The sequence below is a fragment of the Chaetodon auriga genome, chromosome 19, assembly GCF_051107435.1.
Source record: "Chaetodon auriga isolate fChaAug3 chromosome 19, fChaAug3.hap1, whole genome shotgun sequence".
Taxonomy (NCBI): Eukaryota; Metazoa; Chordata; class Actinopteri; order Chaetodontiformes; family Chaetodontidae; genus Chaetodon; species Chaetodon auriga.
Genome location: NC_135092.1, coordinates 4,883,578 through 4,898,687, shown reverse-complemented (window position 1 = coordinate 4,898,687; position 15,110 = coordinate 4,883,578). Strand labels below are relative to the sequence as shown.

General features: G+C 41.7%; 2 protein-coding genes across 3 annotated transcripts in view; both read left to right on the top strand.

The window, feature by feature from the left end:
- Nucleotides 1-15,110, top strand: part of kcnv2a (potassium channel, subfamily V, member 2a) — a 206,224-nt gene that overhangs the window by 171,062 nt on the left and 20,052 nt on the right. The window lies entirely within an intron of this gene.
- The window catches only part of vldlr (very low density lipoprotein receptor), a 61,656-nt gene that overhangs the window by 34,066 nt on the left and 12,480 nt on the right, over nt 1-15,110 (top strand). For both annotated transcript variants that reach the window (XM_076757644.1, XM_076757643.1), the window contains exons 5-14: nt 42-250; nt 1,933-2,095; nt 2,695-2,817; nt 3,398-3,520; nt 6,309-6,428; nt 7,938-8,063; nt 10,468-10,639; nt 10,889-11,113; nt 11,822-11,940; nt 13,157-13,296. In XM_076757644.1, the coding sequence (XP_076613759.1) occupies nt 42-250; nt 1,933-2,095; nt 2,695-2,817; nt 3,398-3,520; nt 6,309-6,428; nt 7,938-8,063; nt 10,468-10,639; nt 10,889-11,113; nt 11,822-11,940; nt 13,157-13,296 (1,520 nt within the window). The remainder of the gene's footprint in view (nt 1-41; nt 251-1,932; nt 2,096-2,694; nt 2,818-3,397; nt 3,521-6,308; nt 6,429-7,937; nt 8,064-10,467; nt 10,640-10,888; nt 11,114-11,821; nt 11,941-13,156; nt 13,297-15,110) is intronic.

The window sequence follows — 15,110 nt, the reverse complement described above, 5'->3', positions numbered from 1 at the left end:
GCGCTCTCACATTCTCTTCCTCTCCTGCTAACTGCCTCCAGGTAACATCACCTGTGCTCCAAATGAGTTCACGTGTGCCAGCGGCCGCTGCATCTCCCGGAACTTTGTGTGTAACAGCGAGGACGACTGTGGCGACGGCTCCGACGAGCTGGAGTGTGCGCCATCCTCCTGTGGTCCCAGTGAGTTCCAGTGTGGAAACTCATCATGCATACCAGCCAGCTGGGTGTGCGATGACGACGTCGACTGCCAGGTAAGAGAGAAACACAATAAAACACCACACAGACACACACAGACTAATACACTGTCACAGAATGAAGTGAAATATACACACACTCACACTTATCTTCACTTCACCTGCCTTTCTTCTGCTCCACTTCATAAATCTGTACAGTAATGCAGGACAAGCTAACTAGGTGAGCCAGTTAGCTTAACACTTAGAGAGGCTAATTTCTGAACAGGCTAAAAACACGCTATCTTAAACATGTTCTGTATGACATTAAAGATGTTGGTTTAACAGTCTCTTTCTGGTTGGGATTTATCCAACTTGGCAGCACACACAACCCACAAACACACTCTCTCTCATTTTCTAAGTAGATTTTGCTTCACTGTAATGAAGTGCCGCGTATGAGCTCCCCAGGGCGCACACACACACACCAGTTCTGCAAGTTCAATTTTCACAACACCCTGTGGTTATTGACCTGCCTCATACACAAACATTCAGTCTCTGTCTCACACGCACACGCACACGCACGCACGCACACACACACACACATACATACACATACTGACTTTGACACTCCTACCACGTTTTTCACACACGGCAGAACAAGTTCCACTGACTCTGCGATTTGCTGCGTACCTGTTAATTGGCTGTGTGGTTATCACTGTGACGGCCTCCCAGAAAAAACTGATGCAAGCGCTCACGCCCACACATATTTAAAATGCTGTGTTCAGTTGGGAAGGTCATTTTTATTCCCTCTCTCACACCCAGCCAGTCCTGCATCAGTGTTAACAGATATGAAGCTTCAGACACACACATTCTCACACTCCATTAATCTGCTCCCGCATGACTCAGTGACTTTCTGAGATGATGAAAGTGTGAGAAACACTTCCTGCTGCTCCTGTTGATCCCATTCTGTCTGATTGCCCAGTTGTAATTTGAACTAAAGTGATAATCATCCACAAGATCTGAGCCCTCAAAAGTACCCCCCCCCCCCGAACACCTGTCAATCAAACAGCAATGTTTGGAACCTCCATCGACTGCTGATGTCCAGTATCAGGAGTATCCCATGAAAAGTAATTGCATTATTTGATTTAAAAAGTCAATTATGTTTCTATTAGATACAATTCAGACATATTGGAATTTCAGCAACACGTTACTGCAATTCTACTTCTACTTGTCGGTAACTAGACATGAGAGATGAACTCCAAAATACAGTAGAAAATACAGCTGGGGTCAAGAATTTTAACAATCATGTCACTAATGAATAAAACTACAAACCAGCAAAAAAAAAAAAAATAAACCTGCGTAATCTGCATTTGGAACATAACACATAACTTTTGCCCCCACTGTCCCACAAATTTTCCTCCAGTCAGAGAGCCATACCAGATCAAGACATTACACGCTTTTGAGTTCAGAATTGTTCTTATTTTTCCTTCTAACTGGTCTTTAAAAGTCTTAAACTCAATTTCAGGCTCCCTGCCAGGAATCGGCTACAAGAGAGTAAGTGCTGATGACAGCGAGTGAACAGAAAGGAAAAGGTTTCACAAACTGAATGTTGGCTCGAACCCAGTAGAGCAAAACTGGCCTTCTCATTTACATTTGAATATGTTTGAAAATACAAGTAGCATCCACAACCCCATCAACAGCAAGAAAACTTAAATGTAGTTTTTCTGGTGAGAGTATGACCAACTGTTCTCTGTCCCCTGAAGGACCAGTCAGATGAGTCCCCGTCTCGTTGTGGCCGTCACCCGACGCCCCCGGCCAAGTGTTCCACCAGTGAGATGCAGTGCCGCTCAGGAGAGTGCATTCACAAGAAGTGGAGGTGTGATGGGGACCCTGACTGCAAGGACGGCAGCGACGAAGCCAACTGTCGTATGTACAGACCAGCTGTCATTGACACATTAAAAATCAAGCATTTTGAGATGATAACCACGTATATTTTTTCCATTGACACTGCAGACTGGAATAATTTCACCTTAAGAAATTTAGCAGTCAGTATTTTGAAGTGATCCGTTGTGTGCTGTCCTCTCATTCCATTCATTTGACATTAGTTACTTGATAATTTATCTTCCATTATCCACTTGTGCACTTACCTCTGAATTAATCCATGCCGTGATGAGGACACAGCCATTAATGTCATCATAATTGCAAGAGTCCAGGGTGGCGTTTTCAATTTGATCATGTCTGACCAACAGTCCAAAACCTAAACATGTTCTATATACAGTGACAGAAAACAGAGGAAAGTAGCAAATCCTCGCATCCAGGAAGCTGGAACCAGAACATTTGCTTTTCAGTTGATAAATAATGCAAATGATTAATCACATTTTAAAATTAACGATTGATTTTCTGGCATCGATCAACTGATTGATAAATTGTTTCAGCAATACTTTACTGTGTGACTCAGTTTTGTGTGTGTGTGTGTGTGCGTGCGTGTGTGTCTGTGTGTCTGTGTGTGTGTGTGTTCTTGGCAGCTGTACGCACCTGTGGACCGGATCAGTTCAAATGTGAAGATGGAAGCTGTATCCTGGGCAGCAGACAGTGTAATGGCCTCAGAGACTGCAGCGACGGATCAGACGAAGTCAACTGCAAAAATAGTATGTGCTGTCTGTCTGAGTGTCTGTCTGTCTGAGTGTGTGCGCAGTTTTATACACAACTATTTCTAATTATCTTGAGGGCATCATCACATTATTTTTCTTGTTTTTTGGTCTTTGATGTGTGTTTCTGTTTTTACATTCCACCTCAGGCTGTCCTGAGGTTCAGAAGCTGTGAGTGTGTGTTTGTGTGTGTGCATGAGTGTGTGTGTGTGTGGTGTCAAGTGTAGATGCAGCGGGCATGTAAATCATTGGTCTTCTTCACATTCTTCCCTAACGATCCTTTTCTTCATAACAATATCTTGATTTCCCGCATTTTTGCCAGTCGCTAGTCTGCTGTCCCTATTCTTTCATGTTTCAACTTTAAGTATGGAGGTAGATTCAGAAAGCGCTTCACTTAGAATAAAGACTGGAAGCAGAAGGAAACAGTACCTCTTGATTGAGTTTTCAAAGAACAGTATGTTGTGTGTAATTATTAAAGAATGTTGTGTGTAATTATTAAAGAACGTTGTGTGTAATTATTAAAGAACGTTGTGTGTAAGCAGTGGCTGCTGTATGTAAAATTCTTTGTGTCTCTCCACAGTGACTCAGTGTAACGGCCCAGAGAAGTTCAAGTGTCGCAGTGGAGAGTGCATTGAGATGACCAAAGTGTGCAACAAGGCCCGAGACTGTCCTGACTGGAGTGACGAACCCATCAAGGAATGCAGTGAGTGAAGGAATTGAGTCACTAGTTATCTCTGTTTAATGCTTAACTAAAGCCAGAAACACTCATTTGTTCATTCATCCGAACTTTTCACCTACATCACTAAGCTGCAGCCCGTTAGTGATAGATTCAAGCCAAAGATTGTCCTCCTGGGGAACGTATACCACTCCGGGGCCATTTTCTGACCACAGTTGTGTGCTGCTTCCTGGAGTACCATTGTATCTGACAGGCCAATGGGTGATGATATTCTTAGCACAGTTAATTGATTAGGATATTTTACTGGAACTCACACAAAAGAGAAAATAGCTGAAGAGATGTGGAGCGGTGTGTCTTCACAGGGAGGCTTTGTTTGAAGACAAACAGATGCAGAGGATTCTTGTGATTGCTGCAGTCATCATTTATAATTGATAATTAGCGAATTATTTTTGTGCTTAAGATTCTCTTTCTTCTGTGTTTTTTGGAGGATCTGCTCACACATCATCCCAGTTTTCACATGTTAAGTATAGGTAGTGTGTCTCATGGTGACTATTCCGGTTGTCTATGTGAGTGTCCGTATATTGATATATCTCAAATGCCATATGTGCTAAACTAATCACATCCGGTAAACAGGTGCCCCATGGTGATGTCTTCAGCATATTAATGCTTATATTGAATAGTGTCACCATGTTGTCAGTTGATAAGCATTTTTTGTTTTGGCTAGTAGCTCTTAAGCCGTTAGAAGACTTATTTCTGTACAGTACGTCCTGTGAATTGAGCTGATTCAACCTATATGGGCCATATGCTCATTTGCACCTATACAACCTTTCCTCCATCAGACTTTCTAAGTAAACACAGTCTTTTGTTTCTTTCGGCACATATTTCATCCAGTCTTCACTAAACCTGGTACATAGCATATTTACATGATTTTTAACCAAACATATGAGCTCTTTCTTGGATATGGCTTATTGTTTGTTATTGGTTGCTAAAATTTTTGTCTTGAACAGGCTGTAATTCTTCAAAGCCAGATTTGAAACCAAATTTGGGAGCATTATATATACAGTGACATTGTGTCTAACATTTGTAATAGTTATTGCTACAGTAACAATTTAACATAAGATGGGCATGACTTATTGAAACATGGTACCAACAGCCAAACCTTGTAGCCATTAAATAGCTCCACTGTATCGCTTCCACACATGATTAAGTTACCACCAATTTTGGGTGGTATCTTCAATTAGAAACCACCAACACTGCTGTGAAATGAGATGTTCATTCACCTACAGGTGGCCCTACAGTACAGATCAACTTCGACTATGCTAGCAAAGCTTTATCAGCATAGAATTGAGCGTTTACAGAACTTTGCTTATTGTATACATCAATCACCAGACTCAACAGCAGCAGATCTAGCAATCATGTGCATTTTTTTTTAAATTGTAGTCCTCCCAATTGAGTGTTAGACCATGAGGACTGAACATATTTGATTTTTGTACATTCACGTTCTGTGTGAATATTTGCACTATGATCTGTGTAAATATGAGTGATGTTTTAGCAAATGTCATTTGTTAAAGTCTTGTTGGGTTTCCCCAGCTGGCAGCTCTGAATGTCAGCGACATTAAACAGTTTGATAAATTTATCATATTCTGTACATTGATGCTGTTCACCAAATCAAACCACAGGGAGGAAAGCAGCTCTCTGGACAGGTCACTCAGTCGCTGTTCAGGAGACAAATTGCTTCTCAGTGTGTTCAGATGTCTTTCCTGTGGGCAGGGAGCGTCCATGACGTGACATCCTCTCTGCTGCACATCGATTCAATCTGATAATGTGAGGATTTTTGCATAAATCACACATCATGCAGCTTTAATACATCTGCAGTTCAGTCTGAGAGAGTGAGTAGTGCTTCTAAATAATTCTCTTTCATGGATCAAAGACCTCGGCCAAGAGTGATTACGCTTCACACAATCAGAATACTAAACGTCTGAGTCTGAATCGCACTACAGCTCAGTCAGAGGAAATGATTGGCATGTTATATCGTCAGTCGAATGGATCAAAGAACTCCGAAAATCTGAGCAGCTTTCTTCTTTTCAAGTGTAGTGTTGTAAAATACTAAACTTTGGATTTGTATCTCACCATATTTAACATATTGGGGCTGCCTCAGCTACAATATTTACTGTCCCCCAAACCAATATTTTTTTCATTTTTACATTCATACCTGGGCCAGATTTAGATGATACAAGACGCGCAGTATTCTAGGGTAATGAGCTTTGTCTAATGACAGAAATAATGAGATGACTAATTCAATGGCTAAAAGGAGTTTACTTTCACAGGGTGTCAGGGTGAGGAGCTCAGACATCTGGAAGCCCTCTTTGTTATCGCAAAATGGAGTAAACTAGCAAGTCATGCTCCACACTCTGCCGTTGGGACATGTTAAATCAGGATAATCAGGTTGCACCTGTCCTGGTTTCCTGTGCTGTCTTAACTGCACAAATGCTCTGTGGTCTTTTCTGTGTAGCTTTAGAACACATGTGATCAGGATTGCTAACACCTGCCATCAGCTGGTTAACCTGATAGACTCAATTAGACACAAAATAAGACTGTGATCTTTGTATCATCCCTCTCTTGTGTTGCTTATTGTCTAAAGCGTCTGGATGAAACCAAAAATCTCAGATGTTGCATTTGATAGCTTTCAGCTGACCGGGAGTGCAACAGAATTATTATTTAAAATGGCATCTGCAGCATGTCTGTCTTACTTGTTTGAGAACTGTCCTCTTCGTTAATGTAGTTTTAACAAAGTCATGTTCTTCGTGTGCTTCAGATCTAAATGAGTGTCTCCTGAACAACGGCGGCTGCTCTCATATCTGCAAAGACATGGTGATTGGCTTCGAGTGTGACTGCACACCTGGACTTCAGCTCATAGACCACAAGACCTGCGGAGGTAGGTGGCGTTTATGTTGGCGTTGGTTGGTAAATGTGTACATTTGTTGAAATTACAATTACAATTAGTCATTTGGCAGACGTACATATGAATTCACACACCGATGGCACAGCATCGGGAGCAGTTTTTGGGTTCAGTATCTTGCCCAAGGATACTTCGGCATGTGGACTGCTAAGGCCAGGGATCGAACCACCGACCTCCTGATCGCTAGACGACTACTCCACCTCCTGAGCCACAGCCACCCATGAAGTGATGAAGAAATTGTATCCATGAAGTGATGAAGAAATTGTATCCTCATCACCCTGAAAATCTTAAAGGAAGGAAACATGAGCACAAAAATGCGACTCGGCGACAGATGATGAAAAATGTTCTTACGTCAGTCATACTTCCCTGTTTTCCTTTGGAAACTATTGACTTGGGTAACAAATAGAATGATTCCATTGTTGTAGCACGTTTCAATTCAATTGTGTCTTTGCAAACTATATTCACGTGTTTCTTTGAGATGTTTTTACTCTTTCTTGCAGGGTGTCAGGTTATTGGACTATTGCCATGTGGTTTGGTGAACCTAGTTTTGACAGTTTAGTGGAAGTTTAACATTGACAATATTTTCAACTTTACACTATATAGAAGACACTGGTGCCATTCAGTGTTTTGCCAGAAAACACTGCCACTCTTCCCCTGACATGCTTCTGTATCTCGGCAGCAATAAGCCTCAGTTGTTTGAAAAGTAGATCAGACAGACTGACAGCAATCACAATCAATCCAAAATCAGAATGTCCTTGGCATATTCTTTTTTTCTGCATGGTTTGAAAAGAAAACCTCAAGACTGGAGAGAGTGTCAGGCTGAAGATGTTTTGCTATTTTTGTCTTAAAGATGTCTAACCTCACAGGCTGGATCACACATACTGTACACTGATGTTCTGACTTGGGCTGGTGCATGTTGTTGCTGTGTGCGCTCGGCCTCTGCAGGGCTCCGTGTGTCGTGTGATTGCCTGTGTTGTTCTTGTCTATGTTAAGCTGTAGATATTGGGAAATGTGTATAATCCCATCTGGAATGAACCCAACAGGCTGCACAGAGGTGCTTCATCTACTCCCAAGTGTAAAGTATCCACTAAACTCCTGAAAACATTTGTATATTTACATTTAATTCTGATGAGAGCAGCTTGTTGCCGAGCGTTCTGGCAAAACATCAACAGCAATTATAATTAGGTTTCATTTTCATTTTGTGCATCCCAGGCTCACATCAGTGTTCAATCTCACGCAATGGGAATCGTGGGAATGCTGCAGAAATTGTTTTCAAAAAAGATAACTATAATTTCATTAAAGAGACCTTGGCTGTAGACAGGATTTCAGTCGTTTCTATAGCAGAGCCGTGTGCAAACATCTGATTACCTCAACTGAAGCACTCAGCAGGCTTGATTAATTAAACATGTCAGATAGCAGCTGTATTCCCTCTGTTTTCTCTTCCTCATCCCTCCCTCTCCTCTCGGTTGCTCTCTCTGTGTGCAGACATCAATGAGTGCCTGAACCCCGGCATCTGCAGTCAAATCTGCATCAACCTGAAGGGAGGATACAAGTGTGAATGCCACAACGGCTACCAGATGGATCCGACCACCGGAGTCTGCAAGGCTGTTGGTGAGTCAACAGCTGGGTGGGAATTAGGGCTGTCAATGAATATTCGGACATCTAATTTGTATTTGAATTGTAAAGAAATCTGTACATTTGAATGTGAAAATTAATATTCCAATGTGCGAGGGGAAAAAAAAGCAGCAGCTGCATGTACTGCATGACGGACAGGAGTCATGAAAGCAGTTTCTGCTATCCAGTAGTAGCGTTTTGGTTCATTTGTTTGTTTTTTAAACAGGTTGAAGTCCAACATATTTAAATCTTTCTGGTTATAATCTCCCGTTTAAATAATTCCTGAGTAAGATGTGAAGATATTCGGGCACCACGCGCTGGTTCCCTCACTGCCTCTCTGATGTCCACCCTCTTCCTCACCCCTCTCGCAAGCCGGTCAGTGAAGAGTTTATTTCAGCCAAACCAGAGTTAGTAGTGATTGTTTGAACAGTGAAAAGATGAACCAAGAAGGTTTTGGACAGTTTTACTTTGTTTTAGTCCTGTTTCTAAATGAAGTGTGGTTTTTAAAATGACAAAATGTTTCTGTAAATGTTCTTTGACTTTGGTGAGAGTGACATAAAAGCCGTTTCTGGTTAAACAAAACGGATCTTACTCTTTAACAAGAAGTTATCTCTGCAGGGATCCTTTCCATAATGTCAACAAACACACTTATTCTAACAATCTGAGCCTGTCTGTGGCAAAAACAAACATTTTGAGTGAATGTATGTTGACGGTACACAAACACCCAGAGGGATTCATGGCTGCTGGCTGCTGCACTCTCGTTCAATACTGAAAACATTTCTAAAATTGTTGTCTCCATTAGTCATTGGATGCAAAAAACATGGGACAACAGGGTCCATAATTACATAACATTTGACCAGAATTTCTCCCGTTTGTGTGGGGCACTGAAGTGTTCGCTGGATCTGCTCGTCACGTCACTTTCATTGATTGAAAATGAATGTAGGTCAAGCAGAAACGAGCACAGAATTCAAAACACAGTACAGAACATCATTTTATATATTTATTTTGAAATGTGTAGGTATGTAGCTCTTTTAGAAGTCATTTATACTGAAATGATAATCAAGTAGTATGGCTTTCGTTACTACGCGCTGGTTTCCCTCTTATGGACATTATGCACAAAAATAGGTTTGAACACAACATAAAATGAGGTCAAACAAGCACAGAACATTTAGCCTTTCATAAAGGGAGCATTAACACTGGCCTGTTGTATTTCATTGAGAAGTGAAGTTACTAAACTGGCAACTGTGTTTCTAAAGCTTTCCAGTCATGAACAAATCCTGTGTCCTTGAAAATGATTGGCTGTCATAGAGAAGTTTTCAGTGTGCGTTATGTGTCTAGTCATAGAGATTAGAAGCTCTGTGTTTTTGTCCTTTGAGGTTACACTACAGCTCTGGTCATCAACATTTGAAGTGGTGGTGGATCTTATTTTCAGCTCAGTCTCTTCAGAATACAATCTTCTCCGGCCCAAATGCTAGTTTTCAGTGGCGGCTCTCCACCTTTCTTGAATATCCCAGTGGTCTCATTGTGAGCGTAGACTGACCTCATTTATGACTCTTTTAAACTACACTTTAAATAACGCTCAAGTAGCCCTCACAAAAATGGGCAAAATGGTTTCATTCAGACATTTAACACTCTGGCAAACAATTTAGGGAGACCCTTATTTTCAGTCAGGCCGATGGAGAACGGTTATTGAGGAATATTCTCAAGTGTTCAAGCGATGAGAGAATTCAGTTTTAGGTCATGTTCATTCCATGAGACGGCTGCAGTAGTGCTAAAACCAGTCTTTATACAAGGTACCTGAAGAGCCAGCCAGTCACAAGTGAGTTAAAAGTGGTGATAAATGATGACAAAAAGGTGGTTTTATCATTATTAATCATTTATTAAAAGGAAGAGAAGATGCTATGGTAGAAATATCCTTTTTTTTACAAAAAAAAAAAAAAAACCCTGATGACAGGCTGAGAACCACAGGGGTTGTAAACACTGAAATCATTGTTTAACCTGATGATTAAAAATCTAAATGTTCTCCTTTAAATCTAAATTTTGGCAGGTTAATGTGAGATGAACAAAAGCTGAGCATGTTGGAAATCTGAAGCTGTGGAAATGAACCTCAAATATCTTGGAGTGGTTATCATTCAGTGATGAGTCAGATATCATCAGAAAGGCTGTGGAGTTGTTGTTCAGATGGACATGATGTCATCTTCTAGCCTGGTGATCACATGCTGTTTGAGAGTTTCTGCAGAGAAAAGACTTTTTTGTGTTGCCTGATGACAAAGACCATCACTGTATCTGTCAATCTGATGGTGTTTTGTTCTTCAAGTGATTTGTCATCAGAGCCTATAAACCCTTTTTCATAATAAATCTGTCTGCGGCTCTTATTTAACCATGACTTTCCTGTCCTCAGGTAAGGAGCCATGCCTGATTTTCACAAACCGCCGTGACATCCGTCGTCTGGGTCTGGAGAGGAAGGAGTACACTCAGATTGTGGAGCAGCAGAGGAACACGGTGGCTCTGGATGCAGACTTTAACCAGCAGATGATCTTCTGGGCTGACCTGGGCCAGAAGGCCATTTATAGGTAGCTTACACACACCGAACAGCCATGCAGAAACATTTAAAGGAACGCGACAAAAGTTGTCGTGAGGCATTCATTTCCACTTACTTGTAGACAAGTTGATGTATCAGAGTTTCAGACTGTTTGAGTCAAGACTGGTTGTTATGGAAAATCACCAGGAGGAATTTGAACTAATGTGGCAGCTGAATGATGTTTGACTGAACTTTAGTACGTGATTTGAATCTGACATGTCTGTTGATTTGTTCCTGGCAGCACTGTGCTGGACAAGCGAGGCGAAGTCGGTACACATAACAAAGTGATAGACAATGTTCAGACTCCTGTGGGAATCGCTGTGGACTGGATCTATAAGAACTTGTACTGGTCTGATCTTGGCACCAAGACCATTTCTGTGGCAAACTTCAATGGAACCAAGCAGAAGATTCTGTTTAACAGAGGCCTCAAAGAACCGGCATCCATCGCCGTGGATCCGCTGTCTGGGTGAGTGGAAAGCTTTTCTTTTCTAGTATGCATATATGCACAGTGAATGAATGGAACATTGAGAGCTACTGGATTTAATTATCTTGGCATCTGGCTTGATGAGACGTTTTCAGATGTGGATTATGGGGAAGTTGTTAAAGAAATCCTGCTCCTTCTACTCTTAAACCACTGTTCTTGGTCTGTCACTCTGCCCTCAGATTTATTACTGGTCATAGCTACAGTGTTCACCAGTGCATCTTCTTTGATAATGTGGGCTGGTGTTCTAAACATTGGTATTTATTTAACAATTATTATTGGAAAACTACCACCCTACATCTTAATGATGCTGAATTGGAACTCGCTTAAGTGACTGTCTTATGCTTATGTTCTGAATTTGGAAAGAATGATTTTCAACACACACTAATCAATACTCTACTGGACAATTTAAACCATGAGCACAAACCTCCCTGCTTCATTGTCTGCTTTAACTGAATTCACCTTCATTCTGTGTTTTGCCTTATTTATTTGAACTTGTCTGTAACTTGACATCATCGTCAATGAGGACAACCTCAATGCTTCTTCAAGTTTAAGCTGAAGACTTTTTATGGAATTAATAATTCTCTATCCAATTATACATTGACAGATCTGTTTTATGTATGTGTGTGTGTGTGTGTGTGTGTGTGTGTGTGTGTGTGTGTGTGTGTGTGTGTGTCCGTGTGTGTCCTGTAGATTTCTCTACTGGTCTGACTGGGGTGAGCCGGCCAAGATTGAGAAATCTGGTATGAACGGAGTAGACAGACAGGTTCTGGTAGCGTCGGATATCCAGTGGCCCAATGGAATCACCCTGGGTAGGAACACACATGCACACGCACACACACTCGGGTTTCCATCATTTCTGGGGACATTACATAGACTTACGTTACCTTACCATAACCGCTTCATGCTTAATCCTTATCCCCAATCTTTATCCTAAAATCTAATGATTTACATTATGGGGACCTGCATTTTAAGGAAGGCGAGTCCCCACAGTGTGACTGTGTATACAGATTTATGCCCCCACTACATGAGGAGTACATAGCTACACACACACAGACATACTCTTAACCAATGATTCATCTACAGTATGTCCACATCATCACTGCACATTTCGCTGCTGATTCATCAAACAAAAAGGAAATTCCACCCGACGATTAACTGACACTGCCTCAGCTGACGCTTCCTCTGCTTGAAGCTCTTTTACTTCAGCTTGACAGTTCAGCTCCTTTCAGTGTTTAGATTTAGTCTGCCAATCCTACTTTGTTCAGTGCTTCGCTTTTCACCAACACCAAATGAACTTCTCTCTGTGCTTTACCTTCATTTATTACTCCTGTTCAATCCAGTTTTTCAAGGGAAATTTAGCCATTTCTAGTTTCCCCTGTTTACATCTTGTAGCCTTTTTATGTCTACTTCATGAGATGCATTTAAAAATGACTCACGCAGTCTAACGAATGAACAATGCAGCCTCAACACTTAGTAATTAGCTTTCTTAATCATTGTGAATTCCCCCTTTATGTTAAAAGAATTTCACTCCTCCATTGAAGAGTGCATCCATGCTGTCTGACACCTGATCAGACCATACAATCAGATGTTCTCCTTTGTTCAGTCTCTTTCTGTACTTGCATTCTCAACGTTGTGACAAAGCTATCGATTTTTCCTTGTTAATGAAATATGTTGATTGGATTGATCTCTCTCCCTCCTCTCCTTATCTCTGCCATACCATGCCTCACTGTCTTTCTGCCCTCTTTATTATTTCATCCCTCTATTCTTCTGCTCCCGGGTCTCTTTTCCTCTGTCAACACACTTTTATTAAATGTTCATCTGGGCTTTTCCCTTGCATCGCTCCTTTCTTTCACTGCTCACATAATAATTCCTTCCTCCCATCTTCTTATGCTCGCTGTCATCTTTCCACTCTTCTTTTCCCTGTTTATTATCCATTCTTTTACTTCCTCTGTGATTTCTCTCCCTCTCATCTCTCACCTCTTCTCACCCTCTCCTGTTTCTTTGTGCGCTTCATCTTGCTTCCAGATCTGATCAAAGGCAGGTTGTACTGGGTCGACTCTAAGCTGCATATGCTCTGTAGCGTCGACTTGAATGGAGACAACAGGAAGAAAGTGCTCCAGTCTCCAGACTACCTGGCTCATCCCTTCGCCCTCACTGTTTTTGAGGTACTGCTGCTGTTAAATTCTCTCTTTCATACACTCTTCATCCTCTCCGACAATCACATGTGAGAATACAAATCCTCACAGGATTTTGGTTGGTGCCTAGCAAATGCAATGCAATCATTGTCTCATGGTTGTTCATTGTGTTGCCTGCTGTGTTACTCAGTTGTCCAGTATGTGCTCCATTCTGACTGTCAAGACCAATCATGTCTGTGGTGTGTAGCACGTTTCAGTAACCTTAAAGTTCCAACTGAAGACCATCACTCATGGCTCACGAAAGCTAGTGTGTAGACTCAGTCCTATCAGATGCAAACCCGCACTCTTCATACAGTATCAATACTGTGTCTTAACGTCTTTCTGAATCATAGAATCATGGACATTTGGCTCTCGCTGTCTCTCTCACCTCCACCCACTCATACAACTCGCTCTCACTCAGACAGATGACACATTTATTCAAATGCAGACACTGTGTTTAAGATACAGCTCATGTCTGAACACTGTGGTGCACAATTTCAACAAAAAGTGATTTCGACTAAACAGCTCTAACACAGGGGTGCACAACTGGTACATATGCGTGACAAAAAATCAGAAATGTGTAACATCCGGTTGTTTAAACGCGTGCCTTTGCTGACGAGTCAGCAACTGAACTGGGTCTGGGTTATAGAATGGACACTGTGATGAATAGGATCACTTTGGTTGGACAGTGTAAATAGTTTTGCAGTGTGAAGGTTTTATAATGCAGCAGATGGTGGTAATTAGAAAACAGCGACTGTCATTGGTCGCCACCAAAATGTGGTGCAAGATCCAGATATGTCATTCCAGTCACATCTAGCAGACAGAACAGCTGTGCTTTATGGACTCAGAGACCCTCAATAAGCCATTATTTGATGAACACTGAAAGAGTATGGAGCACATGAATGTGGCACAAACTATTGCTAACAAACAATCAAGTCAGAGTCAAGCTGAAAAATCCACCTTCTAAACATTTCATAAGGCTAAACATGCACATCCTTGGTCTTTCTGCTCTGTTGCTTTATTGAAGTGGCTCACAGTGAATGTCAGAGGTGCATATTAACGTGAAGGGGGACACAGATAACGCAGAGCATTGCACAAACTATCAGTGGGGGGTTAAGAGCAAAGTTGAAGTCAGCTGAATTTTGGGGGCTGCTCTTTGATGGATTGAAGGACATCACAAAACACACCCTGCAACTACACAGAGACTCCACTGTGAGAGGATGGATGCACTTAAAGCAAGCAGGAAAACACTCTGCAGCATCCTCTGTGTGTGACTTGATCCAAACAGTAAATCCAAGCGATCCAGACTGTTACTGCAGCATCAACAAGGTGGTTAAACTGTCTCTTCCACTGCCTTTGAGCAGTGCAGCATGTGAGAGGGGATTCTCACATCTCAGCATAATAAAAAACAAGTCCAGATCTCGTCTGTCACGCACTTGTCTCTCAGTCCTGATGCACATTCACCTGTCAGAGACGACCACAGAGACAGTTGACTCAAAGCCAGCTGTTGGCCTGAGGATGGAGACAGTTAATCTGAGGCTCAGGAAGCCGAAATCACAGACAGTGAGTGAACCACCGAGGAGGACAGCGAGGAAGATTGCGTATATTAAGACGATGCTATGTATGGGCTGAGAACCAAACACCATCTCCTGGAACTCACTTGAGTACCAGACTGAAAAAGTTATGTGGGCCCCTGCTTACAGTAACAATTAATTAGTCGCAGTTTACATTTTGCCTCTGCTGCACAGAAAGTGAAGACCAAATTAGTACGTTAACAAGAGCAGGTGAAACCTCCGAGGCTGAAC